At 41.1% G+C, this 19,601-nt stretch overlaps 1 protein-coding gene across 1 annotated transcript; it reads left to right on the forward strand.

Annotated features, from left to right (window-relative positions):
* Positions 1 to 1,995: 1,995 nt before the first annotated feature.
* On the forward strand, positions 1,996 to 19,383 carry CLDN18 (claudin 18). The gene is made up of 5 exons (XM_005303657.4): positions 1,996 to 2,355; positions 11,200 to 11,364; positions 14,362 to 14,470; positions 15,341 to 15,451; positions 16,727 to 19,383. The coding sequence occupies exons 1-5, from the start codon at positions 2,136 to 2,138 to the stop codon at positions 16,902 to 16,904; spliced, it is 783 nt and encodes a 260-aa protein (XP_005303714.1). The 5' UTR covers positions 1,996 to 2,135; the 3' UTR covers positions 16,905 to 19,383.
* The last annotated feature ends 218 nt before the right edge of the window (positions 19,384 to 19,601 follow it).

Consider the following 19,601-nt stretch of genomic DNA (forward strand, 5'->3'; position numbering starts at 1 on the left):
CAGTCAGTCGTTGGAGGCAGAAACTAGCAACTACCTGTAATTTGAAAAGTTAGATATCTTGGATTGTACAAAAGAACAGGGGACCATTTTGTGAGCAGATGTTCCCAACTGGCATGGACAATTGAAGCAAACCTCTGTGGCCTTTGTTAGAGCAAGAAGAGAAAGCCATGTGAATCGGCTCAAAGGGCAGCCTAACATCACCCTTTTCAGGGAGAGTGATCTAAACAAAAGGCACAGCTGCTATCTTGTGGCTATTCTACCAGGATTACATATGATTTTGTATGGTTTAAGATTATAAAATAGACCTAGATGGACCACAATCGTCTCCCAATATTCCTGCATGTAAATCTATATATATATTGTCAAGCTCAGGATGTATTGGCTCCAGTACAGCAGTGCACGTGAAGTGTAAAAAGGGATGTCCTGGGTAGTCATTATATAGGATACAGCGACGATAGTCAATACATAATAACACCCCGGTAAATCACCCATCCTAGTGATAACCTCACCTCTCCTTCTGGTAGCTTTCATTCTGCTTCATAACGAGGCGATCATATTGACTATGTCTGCAGCAAAGAAAGGTATCTTGATTGGATAAAGACAGAATTTGTTTCTAGGTCAGGGTTGAAGTAAATCAGTTGGAACAGTATATTAGATCAAAATTGATGAGCGTGAAGTCTGGAAGGTCCCTGTAACTCACAGCAATGCATTGGTAGAGCAGCATGGCAAATTTATATTGCTCCCCTGAGCAGAGCACTTCACCACTGTGGGAAGAGATAATTAATTTCCTAATTCTCGCTTCCCCTCAGCCTTCGTAAATAACTACCAATAAAACGGCGCTCTCCGAGCGGTCTGTTTTACCCTCAGTGCATACTCATTGATGTTGGCAGGTGTCACGCATGTATAGTTGGGGCTGAGGTATCACAGTGATGGGCGCCTTAGAATTACCTGACTAGGTAGATAGACGGGTAGGCAACTGACCTCCCCATTTGGATCATTTCTGTATCAATTAACAGTAAAGAAGTTTTGGTAACCAGGCTTTATATAGAGGAATCCCCAGATGGTGTAAAACTGGTTCTAGGTCACACCCGCTCTTGCTGCCCTGTTATTGGGGGTTGTTCCATGGGTGGTGGGCATGGCCAGGACATGCTTTGCTCTGCAGAACAGCCTCTTGGGGACTGTTTGATGCCAGCATGAGTTAAGGCAGCCCCAGTTCAGCTACTTCCTGACCTCAGCATTGGGGATGATGGTTGAAAGATGGTTGAAAATCACTTGTGCTGTTCCCGTCAGGTGCACTGAGGACAGCTTTGGTGCCCTAGGGTATCTAGTCCATTCTGTTTTGTTCTTATTAAAACTCCTTTAGTTTTTCATGGCTGTTCTGATAAGACTTTAGCTTTTTCTTCTCTTGGTGACAGATCTTTTGAAGAACTCAAGTAAAAAACATATGGCCTGATTCTCCACCACCTTTCACCTTGTGTAGACATCTGCATCTGTGTCAAGTGAATGTAGAGTGGAGATAAATTGCTACTACGAACCTGATTTGGGAGTGTCTTACTCCCATTTTGGATAGGGGTAAATAATAACAGAAGGAACAAAGCAGTGAGAATGAGACCCATGTTGTATGTGAAGACCTTTGGGGGATGCCATGTTGGGAAGCACTGGCATGGTATGTCTACCCAAAAATGAAGAATTCATTTGTGTGTCTAGTTCTCCCTTGATCCCTCTCAGCAGTAATGTGCCAACTACACAGAATAAGTGTAGCAGACTCCAGAGTATTTAGATATGGGGAAAGGTGCAGGTGAATTCAAGAAAGGTAATGCTCCTCATAACTTTGTTCAAAATGGGTTGCCCTATACTTGACCAGGAGTGACTGCTTAGCTCTGGGAGAACAAGTGCTTCTAAAGGACAAAAGCTCCTATCTCTTGCCTCACCAACCAAAAAACACACAACCCTACCCAGCGAGAGCGAAACTGGACTATCTTGCAAAAACACTTTGAGCAAACAAAGTCGCTGAATGGGCACCATCTGATAAGAGCAGCTGCATTTCTGGTGGCTCAGTCGAGAGGACTTGAGTGTTCCCGTAAGGTCTACGGCTTCATCAGAGCTAGCTCAATCCTGTCCAAAGGGGAGACACCATGTCGACAACAATCTGCCAAGTGATGGGCTTTGTTGTCTCATCTTTGGGTTTTGCTGGATGCATCGCGGCCACTGGAATAGACATGTGGAGCACACAGGACTTATATGACAACCCAGTCACATCCGTGTTTCAGTATCAGGGACTCTGGAGGAGCTGCGTGAGGCAGAGCTCAGGTTTCACAGAGTGCCGGCCTTATTTCACCATTCTTGGGCTACCAGGTAGGGGCAAAAGATGGACCCAGGTGAACCCCTGGAGTTTTCTTGAAGGATAAATATAATACAGTTTTCACTGAATAGCAGGCGCTGATATTTTAAAGCGCTTTGTGGAGGGGGGGGGGAATATCTCCAAAAATACTTAGCATATGAGTATAGCAACACATGTATGTTGTATTACCATAAATAATAATCTTGCATGGCAAATATTACAGAATGTTGCATATTTGTCTGGTACCTATATTATTGTCCTCAGCTAGAAGCAAATCAGCGTAGCTCCATTGATGTTAATAGAGCTACACTGATTCAAATCAGCTGAGATTCTGGCTCTTTGGATTTAAACACATATGAAATGGTGGTTGAGAGCTGTTCAGTTATTTAATGTAACTGTTATTGGCTGATCATATTGGTAATTTCCAGCAAGAAACCAGTGGAAACATTTTTCCCCCAAAGGAAAGAGGATATGCTGAATTTTCTTGTTGAGAAAGTTGGTGCTGAACAGTGGGCATAGAGGAATTGGAGTGCAAGAGGGTATTTTTAATAACTCTTTTTTGTAGATGGAGTTTTACTGGAAGGTTGTGGTTGGCTAATTGTTTTTTATTTTGGTTTTGGTTCTTCAGTCAATTTTTTTTAATTGGGACAAACTGATCAAACTGATCTATTGCCTTTAAGGCATCTCATCTAAAGCTAACTTGGTGGTTAGGGACAGGTGTATGAAAGTTTCTGTTAAAATACGGCATAGTCCACATCCCATTGGATTATTTGGTTACCGTGTTATTTATCCTGGGGCCTGATTCTCTGCTGCCGAGCCACTTGTATAATGATTTACACCCACGCAAAGTGAATGCAAATTTGGTGCAAAATCATTCTGATCCAGTAGCATTTTATAGTCACTTTGCCCAGGTGTAAATGGGCAAGGCAGTAAAGAACTCGGAGCAAGGTTGTGAGAGGGGTCAGTAGCAAACTCAGGAGCATTGAAATCAGGGTACAATCCCTATTGCCAAAATCATTTTGTAAACAAATATCCAGACATTTTACACCAGGAAGTCTCTTCTGCCTTTGAGCATTTGAGTAATTTACAAAGCACTAGCATGCGCTGAGGCTGGATCAACATTAAAATTAATCGGAATTACCAGTATGATTCTCCTTTACTTTATGCAGTCATTTACACCTGGGCAATGTGGAATAAAAAATTAATACTGCGTCACTAATTCAGTGGCATTTGACACCCATTTATCCTTGCACAGGTGCAAATAACTGCCCAGGATGCGGAGCTGTGGCGAATCACGGCCTTTTGTGTGCCTATTGACATGTGTAAAGCAGAGAACAGATCCTAGTGTTTCTCACCTGTTCTGTCCATTTTGATGACTGACTTGATTCGTCTCTGAGAAGTCACCAGAGACTGTACAGTTGAAGACAAACTTTTTTGCTTTTGTGTTTGTTGCTTCAAAAAGTTCCAGGCATCTCTCTAGAGATATGATTTACTAAATACACCTGTGTTCACTCTGCATTATGACTGGTAGACAATGTGTTGTCCATTTTGAGAAAAAAACATTTGAAGCTAGCTGTCCTGGAGTTGCTTTTATTTTAATAAATGTCTCTACCAAAGCTGTACATGACTAATTATGGTTTAAGACAGCAATATATTTTCCCTTAGCAACAGTGATGATCAGGTTTCACTATGCTGATTTATCATTGGCAAGAGCCAGTTCTTAATTAAATTACTCTTTAAGTAATGTTGTAATAAGTAGAGCCTGTCAGGAATTTTTTGATGAAACACTTTTTTGTAGGAAAAATGTCCATTCATTAAACCAAAACTTTTTGCAGGAAGGGGTCAATTTTGACCAATTTCCTATGTCTACATGTTTGAAACAAAAAGTTCCGTTTTTCAGTTTGAAATTTAAACTAATTTATAGTAAAATAATAAAAAAAAATTAAAAAGTTAAAATCAAAATGATACATTTGGAAATTAATAAAATTAAACATTTTGATTGATGTGAGCTGATTTTTTTGGATTTTTGGTTTGTGAAAGTTTTGAGATTTTTGGCTTCTCATCCCAATTCAAGCTGGGAATCATTTTTCAAAATTTCAAAAAATTTTGCAGGATAGAAAACTTTCCCACCCATCTCTAGGAATAAGAAAATGTATTTAACAGTCACAGAAAGGTCATATTGCAAAAACAGGTCTGATCAGTATTATTTTCCATAGTGCATTGCTGAAATGTAAAGTTGGAATGACCTGGCTTTTAATTATTATTATTTTTTTTTAAAGATCATAGAAATCATAGAATCATAGAACTGGAAGTAGGGTGACTAGATATAGGGACAGTCCCGATATTTGAAGCTTTTTCTTACAATAGGCACCGATTACCCCCACCCCGTGTCCCGATTTTTCACACTTGCTATCTGGTCACCCTAACTGGAAGGGACCTCAAGAGGTCATCTAGTCCAGTCCCCTGCATTCAAGGCAGGACTAAGTATTATCTAGACTATCCCTACAGGTGTTTGTCCAACCTTAAAAATCCCCAATGATATCCATATTCTGGTAATTTTAATTGGTAGTAGGGTTCCATTTTCATGCCTGTTCTGGTAAAATTGCATTTGTCCTTATTGAATTTCATCCTATTTACTTCAGACCATTTCTCCAGTTTGTCCACATCATTTTGAATTTTAATCCTATCCTCCAAGGCACTTGCAACCCCTCCCATCTTGGTATCGTCCACAAACTTTGTACTCTCTATGCCATTATCTAAATCATTGATGAAGATATTGAACAGAACCGGACCCTGAACCGATCCCTGTGGGACCCCACTCATTATGCCCTTCCAGAATGACTGTGAACCACTGATAACTACTCTCTGGGAATGATATTCCAACCAGTCATGCATCCATCTTCTAGTAGCTCCATCTAGGTTGTATTTCCCTAGTTTGTTTATAAGACGGTCATGCGAGACAATATGAAAAGTCTTACTAAAGTCAAGATATACCATATCTACCGCTTTCCCCCCATCCACAAGACTTGTTACCCTGTCAAAGAAAGCTATAAGATTGGTTTGACATGATTTGTTCTTGACAAATCCATGCTGACTGTTATTTATCACCTTATTTTCTTCTAGGTGTTTCCAAATTGATTGCTTAATTATTTGCTCCATTATCTTCCCAGGTACAGAAGTTAAGCTGACTGGTCTGTAATTCCCTGGGTTGTACTTATTTCCCTTTCTATAGATTGGCACTATATTTGCCCTTTTCCAGTCTTCTGGAATGTCTCCCATTTTCTATGACTTTTCAAAGATAAATACTAATGGCTCAGCTATCTCCTCAGTCAGCTTCTTGAGTATTCTAGGATGCATTTCATCAGGCCCTGGTGATTTGAAGACATCTAACTTGTCTAAGTAATTTTTGACTTGTTCTTTCCCTGTTTTAGAGTCTGATCCTATCTCATTTTCACTGGCTTTCACTATGTTAGACATCCAATGGCCACCAACCTTGTTAGTGAAAACCGAAACAAAGAAGTCATTAAGCACCTCCGCCATTTCCACATTTTCTGTTATTGTCTTTCCCCCTTCATTGACTAATGGGCCTACTCTGTCCTTGGTCTTCCTCTTGCTTCTAATGTATTTGTAGAATGTTTTCTTTTTTCCTTTTATGTCCCTAGTTTGTTTAATCTTGATTTGTGCCTTGGCTTTTCTAATTTTGTCCCTACATACAGTACTTGTGTTATTTGTTTATATTTATCCTTTGTAATTTGACCGAGTTTCCACTTTTTGTAGGACTCTTTTTTGAGTTTTAGATCATTGAAGATCTCCCTGGTTAAGCCAGGGTGGTCTCTTGCCATACTTTCTATCTTTCCTATGCAGTGGGATAGTTTGCTTTCGTGCCCTTAAAAATGTCTCTTTGAAAAACTGCCAACTGTTTTCAATTGTTTTCCCCCTTAGACTTGCTTCCCATGGGATTTTACCTACCAACTCCCTGAGTTTGCTAAAGTCTTCCTTCTTGAAATCCATTGTCTTTATTGTGCTGTTCTCCCTCCTACCATTCCTTAGAATCATGAACTCTACCATTGCACTATCACTTTCACCCAAGTTGCCTTCCACTTTCAAATTCTCAACAGGTTCCTCCCTATTTGTCAAAATCAAATCTAGAACAGCCTCCCACCTAGTAGCTTTCTCCACCTTCTGAAATAAAAAAAGTCTCCAATACATTCTGAGAACTTGTTGGATAATCTGTGCCCTGCTGTTTTATTTTCCAAACAGATGTCTGGGTAGTTCCATTCCATAGCTCTGTTGCAGTCACATAGACAATGGCCACTCTCAGTAGCACTATGCTGATTTACACCAGCTGGGGATCTGGCCCATCACGTGTTCTCTAACACACTCCATTTCAAAGGACAAGGGACTTGAGCCACAAAGAGGCCGTAGGCTGAGCTGAGGAGGAAATGCCAAGGAGAGTGGAAGAGCCTAAGCTCCACCCTTCAAAGGGATTTATGCCAGAGGGAGGTGAATGGAAGGACAACAGTTGTGCCTGGCCCCTATGTGGGATAGAAGATAATGAGGTATCTTGTTCCCTCTCCCACATACCTTCCAAACCCAGGTGGGGTGGGATATAATTTAGTGCATAATAATTCATTTTTTCTTCTGTTGGCATGAACAATGTATTTGCAAAACTCATGACATGTCAGTCATCCCCTAGCAAAGCAATGTCCCCACCTGCCTGGTCTTCTGCAGCTCAGCTACGCAGGGACAGAGTTCTACTGCTATTTTTAAAATAAAGGACTTACCACCTCAAGGGAGTCAATTCCTTAACTCTGGCCTCAATCTTCCAGCCCATGCTGGATTTCACTGAGAGATTTTTCTCCACAATGATTGCAGGGTTGGGACTAAAGCATTCTGAAACAGAGAGCAAGATCCATGGCTGTACTCTGGCTGCTTCACACCATATCAGAGGCACACAAAGCAACTGGAATGTACCAGTTTATCTGATCCAGAATGTGCTAGTGACGTCTGAGAATCAGAGCACCCCTCCTATCATCTTACTTGCACCCAAATATTGTAATCTTTTATAGGACATTTGTAGGATGTAAAAGGGTGTCTCAGGGGAGAGCTTATCACTCCCTGAGAGGAAACCAGAGCTATAGATTCTATTCAATAGTGGCTTACTCACAACTATGGAGTATTAATTTCACTGGTTGTCACTCAGCCAGCAGCACACACCTTGCTTGGTGATATCACAGGCTACTTCTACTCTCACTGAAACCAAAGCAGATGAAATGAAACTTCAGCCTTTGTAAAGAAAAATGAGTAAAGGAACATTGTGCTTTTCTTCTCACTGCTTCCTTCTGCTCTGCACCAAATGTCTTGTGAACACCCTTTGGAACTGATAACACTTATCCATCAGTCTCTTGATTTCTGATGAATAATAATGAAATCACACCTCTGTGCTGATGAGTGGGAGGCTGAAAATACCTGGTTTGTTAACACTTGTTATCAGCTGATAAGGATATACCTGATGATCAGAATGAGTCAGAGCAGCAATAACCTGGGATTGTCAATACAGCCCAATCCCACTGAAAGCCATGGTTATTTCAGGTTGGGTCTCTCCATGCATTCAGTGCTACTTGTCATGTTCATCTGTAGGTGAGGTACTGCGCCAAGCTGATAAAGCTATTGGTTCTACCCAAACATGAGGTAACCCCCTAATGCCATGGAGATCTGATGTTCTTCTACATGGTCCCCTGACCACCTCCCCATCTAACATGGATCAAGCGGGTAGGGCAAGGCTGGCAGAATTGCAAATATTTCCCTTTTACTCCTGGCCAACTTGTTCTGCAATGTAATTTTTCTAAGGTAGCTATGTCAGCAGTTCTGTGATTGTGGGACAACAAGTTGTCCTGGTGGTATCAAATGTGAAAAGAATTATTGAAAAAAGGCTACCTCAAAACTCTGAGAAACACTCTTTAAAAATGTTCAAATCATCAGAGAATGGCACTGAAGAGAATGCCCTCTGTACTATGGCTTCTCCTCTGGGCAATGCCATATAGTTCACTTCTGGCTCGTTTCCATACAGTACCTTCTCCCTCACTGTCAGCTCATATACACCATCAACCGATGGCCATTCAGGTCAATAGGAGTCTTTACGACAGCCAGCACCAGCTAGGGTGATCAGACAGAAAATGTGAAAAATCGGGACGGGGGGTGTGGGGTAATAGGAGCCTATATAAGAAAAAGACCCCAAAATTGGGACAGACCCTATAAAATCGGGACATCTGGTCACCCTAACACCAGCTAATAGCAGCCCACAAGGAGCAACACATGAGCTGGGAACATCCAGAACACAGTACCCCTCCAACCACTCCCCCTTCCTTCACTAGGCTCACTCTGTGTGCTGAGCCTAGGATATGGAGTGGTGTAGAAGACGGTTATTCCACCTCTGTGCCAGCTGAGAACACCTGCATAGCAAGAGAATTCCTGGTCTGATGAGATCAGACCAGAAACTCTCGTCCTCTTGGTCACATAGGTACTCTTGTTCTTGCAGAAACACAGGTATTCATACCCATAACAGCATTGACGTAAATAGAACTCAGTCATTGGAATGTTCATGGAATGAAAAAAAGAGGCACAAATGTACCAAAATCAAATCACAAATGGTACTTTACAAACACATTTGTGACTGCATCCTCCCATTATTTGACCATCTCTGTTACTCTGATACCTTCTCATCGCTCATGGGGTCTTTAACAACTGGTATGGACACTGGCAAAGACATTATTGCCAAGAAATGTCTGCAGCCAAGTGTTAAATTGTGGATGAGATGAAATAGATGCCATTTCATTAGAAAGACTTCTTGATATTCAAACACCATACACCTTTTTTCTCTGCTTGATAGAGAGGCAGCTTGAGGGATGTTAAGAGGTGTTGCTATAGATGATTCACAATATGTTGGGTTACAGTTGGGAACCAACGTACAGTAGCTTTGTATGAGAGCATGTGTCAACTCTTCAATCTGCTTTTCACAGTTTGTTTGCTCAGCTGAAGCCTTATGTGAAAAGGAGTTGTTTGTGGGATTTCTCAGCATTGGCATAACTTTCTGCATAAATCACAAGCTGCTACTCTTTGCTCACACGCACACTTGCCATGAGCAACATCTGGTACCAACCAAATCTGCTTATCTCATTGCCAGCCAGTGAAATAAATATGGCACACTCCTTTGGCTTATTGTAAGAAAACACCAAAGAGAATAAAGCCACCGCGAGGTGGCCATATTTCTTTTTATTGCATTTTAAAAATTGCTGTACCTGGTTAAGCTTTAGCTTTGTCTCTGGATCTCCAACAATGAAAGACATACCTGAATACCTAATACCTGAAAGACAGTGGATCTGATTGTCCCCCAGGCCCTGCACCTTGTGTTGCCGTTCACACCCATGAAAAGTGAGTGTGAAATCCTAACTTCCTGATTTTAGTCATACTTTGCACTAGCCTTGCACAGCTGTAAATAGAGACTCTAGATCAGTGGTGGGCAACCTGCGGCCCGCAGGCCGCACTCAGCCCATCAGGGTAATCTGCTGGCGCGTCACCAGACAGTTTGTTTACATTTGCACAGCCACCCGCAGCTCCCAGTAGTCGCAGTTCACCGTTCTCGGCCAATAGGAGCTGCGGGAAGTGGCGCTTAAAATCTGTCAGCCATGGGCTCCACTCCCACAAACCATTCACAATCTGGCCCATGCTGTCTCTCAATTTGTTTCAATTTCCACCTGTTTGAATTTAATTTAATATATAAAATAAAGTACATTTCAAAACAAAACATTGTTTCAAAATGAAAAATCACAACTTTCTGTTCCCAAAATGTCCGACATTTCTGTAACTGTGTTTCAATTTTTTTTGAAGTAAAATTTCACCAAAATCAATAAATTTTCATGAAAAATGTTGGTTTTGTCAAAAACGGCATTTTCTTATGGAAAACTGTTTTGACAAAAAAAAAAATTCCAACCGACTACTAACATCATTTGAAAAGGGGGAACCCTGTAAATGGTAAAGATAAAGATGCAGATTTGCAAAGGTATTTAGGTGCTCAAAGATGCTGACAGGCCCTTATCTACACCATTGGTATCTAAACGCCTATATAAAACTGGCCCAAGTTCCATTTAGAGCTAACTGGACCATTTGTGATGTATCTGTGGGCCAATCTCATTCTTCCCTTGCTTCTTACAGTGTGGGACAGGAAGCTCACTCCTATGTGGAAGAGCACCTAGAAGGTCAACATGCCAGGTTCAGAGTATGCTCAATGGGAATAGTTCATGGGGACATAGATTTAACATCTTTCCTTCTGCATATGAAAGGGCTGCCTCTGGTGCGACTCAAGAAATAATTGTTTCCCCTCACTCCAGAAAAATGCTTTCATTTTCATAAATATTTTTCTTTGAAAATGTACAGATTTTTCTTAAAAAAGTAAAAAACCCAAAGCTGAAAATATTTCAGTTTTTGGCAACTGAAAAGCTTAAAATTTAAAACCAAAAATGTTCAGGTTTTTTTGGCTGCTAAAAACAAAAGAAAAATGTTGGGTTTTGGTTTATCGATGAAAACCTAAAATGGTTTGACAAAAATAGAATTTTGGGGGTGAAAATTTTCATTTTTGTTGAAAAGCCATGTGCCTTTGAAAAAAATGTTTTTGATGGAAAATGTCCGAACAGCTCCATCAGCCTCATCATGGCTCTCAGCTCTTCTCTGAGAATTCATGTGGTTGGAAACAGCAATGCTCATTGTGGCCCATGTTGGCTGTCCCCAGCCTTCCAGCCACAGCTTGGACTACACCCCCATGTTATATAGTCAAATGTTTTTTTCCTTGACTTGTTTTGCAGCAATGTTCCAGGCTGTGAGAGCCCTAATGATCGTGGGCATCGTCCTGGGTGCCATTGGCCTCCTTGTGTCCATTTTCGCCCTGAAATGCATTCGTATTGGCAATATGGAGGACTCCGCAAAAGCCAACATGACTCTGACCTCTGGCATCATGTTTATTGTGGCTGGTAAGTCATTGTGCTTTACACAATTTCTTCTATTATGTGCAAAGCTCAGCCAGCAGCTGAATTTAAGATTGAGGAAGTCTTTGTAAAACAAAAAAGCAAAAGGACAAATACAGTCAAGATGCACAGGAAACGAATGTTTCAGAATTGCAAACTGCGGTGCTACCAACTCTGGCAATATTTCTGTTGTTTTTATTAAGGCCTCAGCTCCGAGAGTCATGTAAATATATGAGAACCTCAGTTTTCAGTTGATAAAAAAGTAAGTTTCTAGCCTTCATGGAGATGGAAAACAGCACGAAAATGTGAACCCTAAAAGCTCAAAAAAAAATAGACAAATAAAAAGAGCCCAGAATTTACTTTTAAAGTTTCATGATTTTTAAGACAGTTTCATGATTTTTGAATACTTGGGATTGCCAATAAAATCCAGTCATGCTTGTCTTCCTCATGTGGGCAATCCCAGAGGTTCTAGTAACATGACTTGCATGAATAAATCAGCAGAATTTACCCCGTATTTGCACTAAGCAACCAGCTATGAAAGTGGTGATGCCTAAGGGAATTCCTTCATCACAGATTTACCTACAATCCATTGCAGGTGAGTAAAGAAATTGAGTCCATAGTCTCACTGAAGCATCATTCTGGAATGATTCAGCAGGATTGTTGTAAGAAAGGGTACGTCCAGACTACCCGCCGTATCGGCAGGTAGCGATAGATTTATTGGGGATCAATATATCGTGTCTCACTAAGACGCAATATATTGATCCCCGAATGCGCTCCCTGTCGACTCCGGAACTCCACCGTAGCGAGCGGCGGTAGCGGAGTCAATGGGGGAGCAGCGGCCATCGATCCCGTGCCGTGAGGACCCAAGGTAAATCGATCTAAGATACTTCGATTTCAGCTACGCTATTCACGTAGCTGAAGTTGCGTATCTTAGATCGATCCCCCCACCCCACCCCCAGTGTAGACCAGCCCAAAGATACGAGAAATAATTCTTCCACTTTACTCCATGCTGATAAGGCCTCAGCTGGAGTACTGTGTCCAATTCTGGGTCCCACATTTCAGGAAAGATGTGGACAAATTGGAGAAACTCCAGAGAGGAGCAACAAAAATGATTAAAGGTCTAGATAACATGACCTATGAGGGAAGATTGAAAAAAACTGGGTTTGTTTAGTCTGGAGAAGAGAAGACTGAGAAGGGGCATGATAACAGTTTTCAGGTACATAAAAGGTTGTTACAAGGAGGAGGGAGAAAATTTTTTCTCTTTAACCTCTGAGGATAGAACAAGAAGCAATGAGGTTAAATTGCAGCAAGGGCGATTTAGGTTGGACATTAGGAAAAACTTCCTGTCAGGGTAGTTAAACACTGGAACAAATTGCGCGGGAAGGTTGTGGAATCTCCATTATTGGAGGTTTTTAAGAACAGGTTAGACAAAAACCTGTCAGGAATGGTCTAGTTATTATTTAGTCCTGCCTTGAATGCAGAGGATAGGACTAGATGACCTATTGAGATCTCTTCCAGGCCTTCACATCTATCATTCTATGAAGGCCTGATTTCTGCAATGCTTACTCAGGTTGAGCACTTACTCAGGCAGGTTGTCCCAGTGACCTCAAATAAAACAGTTCAAGCATGTACAATATACACTGTTTGGATGAAAGAAAGGGCTTCGTATAATGTGGCTTCCTTTTTGCATTTAAAATACATATAATTTTACCCACTGACTTCACAGGGAGCAGAGTTAGGCCAACAGTGAAAGTCTGTGCAAATCCCACCCATATATTCTACATTTATGAAATCACTGAAAGACAATGAATGGAAGAGTTATCTATCTAAAATACAGGCAAGGACCCAGCTATCACGTGGCATATTAGAGCTGGTGAGCAAAGTCGAAAGGAAGGATTGTCCAATGGTTAGATCTAGCCTAGCCTTCAGGAGACCTGGCTTTGATTCCTTGCTGTGCTATAGACTTGCTGTGTGACCTCAAGTAACTCTCTGTAAAATGGAGATTATTGCACTTCCCAAAGTCACCAGGCACTAGGTGGATAAATGCATTAAAGACTGTGACATGCCCAGATACTAGGCTAATGGGAGTAATTTGATACCTAAGATGGAAACACCACTGATTTCTGTGGTCCTGGCTCCTCAAGCTCTCCCACTCATGCCATCAATAAAGTATTACTTGCATTTTTATTTGGCTATTAAAACCCGTTTGATTTCCACAGCCCCCAAATTTTCAGTTGTCAGCATGCTGGAAATAGAGGGTCTTGTAGGGGAGCCAGAGGCTATGGCAGCTGGATAAAGAATAGGTGGGGCTTTTGGAAGGTGTCAGAGTCAGTGTTGCTGGTTGGCAAGCAGGGGACTTTTGAGGACTTTGGAGGATTTCTGCAATGCTTACTCATTGAAATGTGATGGGTTTGAGTTTTTTCCTTCCTGCTTTGGGGCAGGGATATCTGTGACTTCAGATTTGCAAGAGGGATGTTTGGATTCTGCGTTAACAACCCCAGAAAACTTTCATAGCTGCTATTTGCATCCTTTTCCAATATCCCAATGATTGTGAAAAGATTTTTTTCTCCATGAAAAATTTAATGACAATGAAAATTCTTTCTTTGAAGTTTTTCATTGAAAAACCGAAATCTCAAAAACAGAAAAAAAGGTGGTTTTCAGCAATCAGAATTTACATATCTCAAAATGGTTTTCCACTGAGAAAAGGTTGAACAGAAAAAATCTACCAGCTCTACTAGAGAAGGTTTTTTGGGGTAGGGGAAGGGGAAGGCCGGGTTGTAATGAATGCTTTGATTCTGGAGCACTCCATTATGGAGCAATTTACATGGAAACCTGACAATTCTTGGTCTCAATGCTATTGCCATTGTATAACTTGTGCAAAGTGATTGCAATTGGAGTGGTAGGTAGCACTTTACTCCCATTTTTTCAGAGATCTGAATGACTCCCTGACATATAAGGCAGTGGGGAATCTTGCTCCCAGTCCCACATTCTCTCTGTTCCCAGGTCTATGTGCTATTGCCGGAGTGTCGGTATTTGCCAACATGCTGGTCACAAACTTCTGGATGTCAACAGCCAATATGTACCAAGGATCGATGCAGACCATCCAGACAAGGTAACCTTCTCCTCTTGTGAAGAGCAGTCATTGCGAGATCGGTATAGCTCAGGAGTAGAATGTTAGCATTGGCATGCAGTAGCCACAGCTGCCCCAGAATCAACAAGCATGTAGTGATGGTATCTAGTCTGTGTTTTCAGATCAATTCTGATGCTATGGCTAGATGGATTTATCAGGCCAGAACTTTAGCTGTGATGAGTGCACAGTGTAGCTTTAAACCATCCTGGGGGTCCCGTGTTATCAGGTCTACTCTATCCAAAGCCAGTTTCCCAAGCACATAGCCTTCTGTAACTTGTACCAGCTGCTAATGGTCCCCAGAGGCTATTACAGCAGCTGGGGACAGGGCTGCCAGTAATGTCATTTTTCTAGTATGTCTGTAGGGAAGGGGGTATGATGTAGAAGTAACTATAGTGGTGATACGCTACTTGATTATTCCCCTGCATGGAGTGGGATTGGGGAGGGGTGGAGGTCCTGCTTTAAGATCCGATCCAAAGTCCAGTGTAGTTAATGGTAGTCTGTCAATTGCCTTCAGTGGGCACTTTGAAGACTGAAATGAATAAACAAGCAACCAAAACAATGTAACTGAGTGATGTCCATGTTCACGTAGCCAAATCAAAGGAGTAGGGAGAACGCATCCGTCCCCTCTACAACATGGACGACACTTGTGTGGCTGGGGTGGGATATAGTCACTCTCATTCCTGTTGGGACAGAGGGAAATCTGAAGGTAAAAACTAAGAAAGACCAACATGGTAGAAGAGAGGTCCTGCTCCAGGAGAGAATTCTGTATGTTAAAGACACTTCAAAACAAATTGCATGGAGAGTTCCTGCACCCCCACAGCATTACGGGCCCTTTGTCTTTTTATTTTGTAGGTATACTTTTGGTTCAGCCTTATTCGTTGGCTGGGTTGCTGGGGGCTTGTCCCTGGTAGGAGGTGTTATGATGTGCATTGCCTGCAGGGGACTGGTACCAGAAGAAACCAAGTAAGTCCCTATGCTTCTAAATTGGAAGCTTTGCTGGTAGTGAAATAGTGTTTGATCGTGCACTAGGAAGTGATGGACACTCTTCTGCGGGGTTCAATATTTTAAGGCACATCACAGATCTCTAGCTTAGATTACCCTGGCAAGCACTGGATGTGCAAAACATATATAGCCCATGGACCAGATGCACAGTAGCTGCAATCATATGGCACACCCAGGTTACAAAGGATATAATGATTAAAGCTTGGCAATTTTTTTTCAGAGAATAGTAATTTGACTGAAAAATGTATTTTGGGGCGCAAACTATATGCAAATTCAGGCTAAATTTTGGCATAGTTTGGCCAAAAAATGATTTTTTTAAAGTAAAAATATTTCTTTTTGATTTTTTTGTTTTGAAACTTTTTGTTTCATTTTGAAATTTGGCCACTTTTTAAAATAAACAAAAACAAACAACAGTGAAAAACAGCCAAAAAGATCCCAAATGAAAAACCAAAAAGCATTCATAATGGGTTCACAAAAATTAATTTTCTCAAGTTTTTCAATTCAGTGAAACATTTAGAAAAAGATTGGTTTGGATTTGAATTGAACCAAATTGGTGGGAGGCAAGGGGAAGGGATTTTTCATTTTGGCCCTGTAACTCCAATTATTTTGAACTCAATTATTTGCTCAGCTGTAATCATGTCATCTGTGGGCCCCCTAAGAATACAGACTACTTACTTGTATAGTGTTGTTTACTTACATGAGTCTCATGATATTGTTTCTCTTCCCTGACTGGATGATATATATGTCAGCAAGGTATGACTTGCGATTTTTACAATCAAACATACAATTCAAAATGTGCACTATGTTGGTTAGCTAACTTTGTTACATAAATTACAGCATGAGTTGCAAATTGTGTAACTTGTCATAGAATCTCTGAAGCCAAACGAGCTAGGACAATTTACACCAGATGCAAATCTGTCCCTGTATGTTTCATTGTTACATTTTCAGTCTGCAATTCAAACAATCTGCAGGCCAGGAATTATTCGGGGAAGAAACTGGTGAAGCATTTCAAATAACAAATTTAAAGGAGATAATTTTGCAATCTGTTTGTGGACATTTGGCACTCATTTTTGTCAGGGCCTCCAAGTGATACTATAATACAAATAATAGGAATTAATATAGTGCTTAATCAGTTGCATTAAATCCAGGAACTCACGGGAATAAAGTTCAGAGGGGAGTGGATATTGGAGGTTGTCACAGAGTCTGCATTGCTGACGTATTTTATTTCTCTTTCAGTTACAGGGCAGTCTCCTACAATGCATCAGGACGGAATATCTCCTACAAGACTGCGCCATATAAGGCTGGTACTGGCTATGAATCTGAAGCCAAAAGTAAAAAAGTCTCAGCATACGATGACACTGCTCGTAGCGATGACGGGAAACGCTCATACCCTTCAAAATATGACTATGTCTAGAAGTCCTTCAGGGGTCAAAGATACACTATTGTTCTATAACACTTTGCAGTCCAAAAACAAACCAAAAAGAGTGCTCAAACAAGAGGCATATGGGCCTGTACATAGGTTCACTCTTTCTTATTTTGTTTGGTTTACTGTGGTGAGGTGTGGGGCATTTTCATTGGTTGCTAATGTGACCTTGATTTGACTTTGTACTGGTGTCCCCAGTATGATGAGGTCCATAAAACAAGCAGCGTGTTCTTCTAGTTGTTCTCATCCTTAAAAGAGATGGTTAGTATTTCAAATACAGCTTATGAAAGCCAAAAGCGTGGTTCTCCCATGCACCATTTTCTGTTTCTTTTAATTGATTTACATTTCTATTTAATAACAGAACACAGCTGGTGTTTGCAATCCCATGTAAATCAATCATGATCATGTTTGTGTTTGTGACTAAAAACTAAATAGCACTGAGAGCAGGCATGAAAGGCCTTTGAAAGTCAGATTGCTAAACCCAAATGTCTGTGCTGACTAGTAACAAAAGGCAATTGTCTCCAAAAACGCTGGTGGCCAATCTTAATTACAGAGCAGTATGTAAAAACAGCACCACACCACTACATTCCTCATCTCCCCATTCAATTTCACGCAAGGTATAGAGAGTTGCCTCTTGTTTTTTTCAGATCCCGGAGACCTTAACGTAACCTCTAGTTATGGTCAGAGAAAGCGACAGTGATTTGCTTAAATGATAGTGTATCTTTGCCCTAGCTTTGTAACCCAGCCTTGCCACAGCAGGTTAAAGAGATGACAAATCATTGCCTTTTGTGTTATATGCTGTGTGCTTTAATGAAATTCCAATGGCCTTTCTTTAAGCATAGTGAGCATAGCTCGGCAGAGCCCACATTTGTGCTTGGTCATCACTTGTACCCAGACACTTCCTTCCCTGGTACTGTAATGTATTATATAATGCTGATTTGGTGTGATATTTAATTTGATTTACCTTACTTAGACATTCGATGTAACCTGTGATACCAAAGTGTATTTATTTCCTCTGATCCCATCGGGGAATATACATAATCCATTGTTATTCCTAGGCATGGTATTTTCTGTGATAGCTGAGAACCTTTGTGCACAACTGGTATTTCTGCAGATGTCATCTTTAATGAAGCCAGGCGAATTTCTCATTTAGAATTAATTAGAGTCACATTTGGAGCAGGAATCCCATGGAGCATTAGATGTGTAACTCTCTTCACTGACATTACAGCTTCCTCATATTAATTCTTCCCATACTGATTTGAATATTAACCCCTTAAAGGGTCACTATCATCTTCTCAGTGGTCAATTTGACAATACAATCTGCTTGAGTCATCAAGGCCAAGAGCACAGAAAAAGGGACCTTGCTCAGTCCAGAGGATGGGAAGCATCATCTGTCACCTGAGCAAGTCTGACTCAAGGGATATCTTTGATGGGTCTCTGAACAGTGACTCCTTGGCAGAGTGAGGATCCTTCTCATGAGGGGCTTTGATGGTTTAAAGGGATAAGCAAAAGAGGGATCCTAGAAGCCCTTCCCTCCCAAGCAGCCATTTTGATAGCTATCTGTGATGGGATTTTGCTCTCGTTCTTGGTAACAGTCTGAGTTCTCTGTATCCACTAGCTTGTGAACTCAACTGAAATGGAACAGAAATGAAGGCAGAAGATTTCCCCAACAATTTGATCCTTTTAATGTCTGGAGATATTGACAGCATCACCTTTCAACACACACTGATTGTGTGTCTATTAAACTCCTAAGCACAGTGTATCATGAATCTCCGTACTCACACTGCGTGTAGTCCACACACATATGTGCACATGGCCCATCACAAGACTGAAGCCCCGCAGTGAGCCCATGTTGGATAGGTCCCCAGGGGGAGTGGTTATGCACCCCATGTGTATCTCCACACTAGCTCCAAATAGGAGAGTGTGTAAAGGGAGTTTGGAGGTGGGTCAGGGTGGAGCCACAAGAATTCAGAAGCCCAGAAAGGATGCACCATTTGTGGAAGGGCATCAGCAGCCCAGGCGCTGTGGTGAAGCCACAAGGCTCAGCGGAGACGAACTGCATCCCCTAATCCTAATGCAGAACCCTAAACAAAGCCTTATTGTACTGCGTTGGGGTGGGAGTACGTGAAAGTCACCAATTAAGTACAAAGAATGCTCACTTCCTTAAACCCAGAACCACAGAAGGTATAAATCTGCATAGCAATATTGTATTCAAGGGAGATATGCTGATTTACACCACTGGAGGTTTGGGAGCATTATTTTTACAGGCCCATTTAGTTACATGGCACTAAGATGTTTGCTACTTTTTTTTTTTTTTTTTACTAATGTGTTTGTTACTTTGAAGACTAGATTTTCATACAGCTCTGATACATACTTTGCTTTCGTGTCTGTGTTTTGCATGCTGGAAATATTGTGCTCCATTATGTTTTTGTTACTTGAATATTAAAGAAAGTGACTTTAAGTTTGAAAAGTGTTAGTTGATTTATTTGGCTTTTGTTTTGTCATTCCCTGAAGCTAGGTAAACAGGAGCCATTAATTTCCCTGCATTACTAGATTCATTCCAGCTTTGAACTTCTCAAGCTCTGAGGGGTGTGATCTGCAAAAGAGGGAAAAATGGGTCTTGTTTTTTGCCTCTTCTAGGTGTATAAAGAAGAACTAGAAGGGGTTTTGTTGTTGGGTTTTCAGAGT

Source organism: Chrysemys picta, chromosome 9, assembly GCF_011386835.1.
Source record: "Chrysemys picta bellii isolate R12L10 chromosome 9, ASM1138683v2, whole genome shotgun sequence".
NCBI lineage: Eukaryota > Metazoa > Chordata > Testudines > Emydidae > Chrysemys > Chrysemys picta.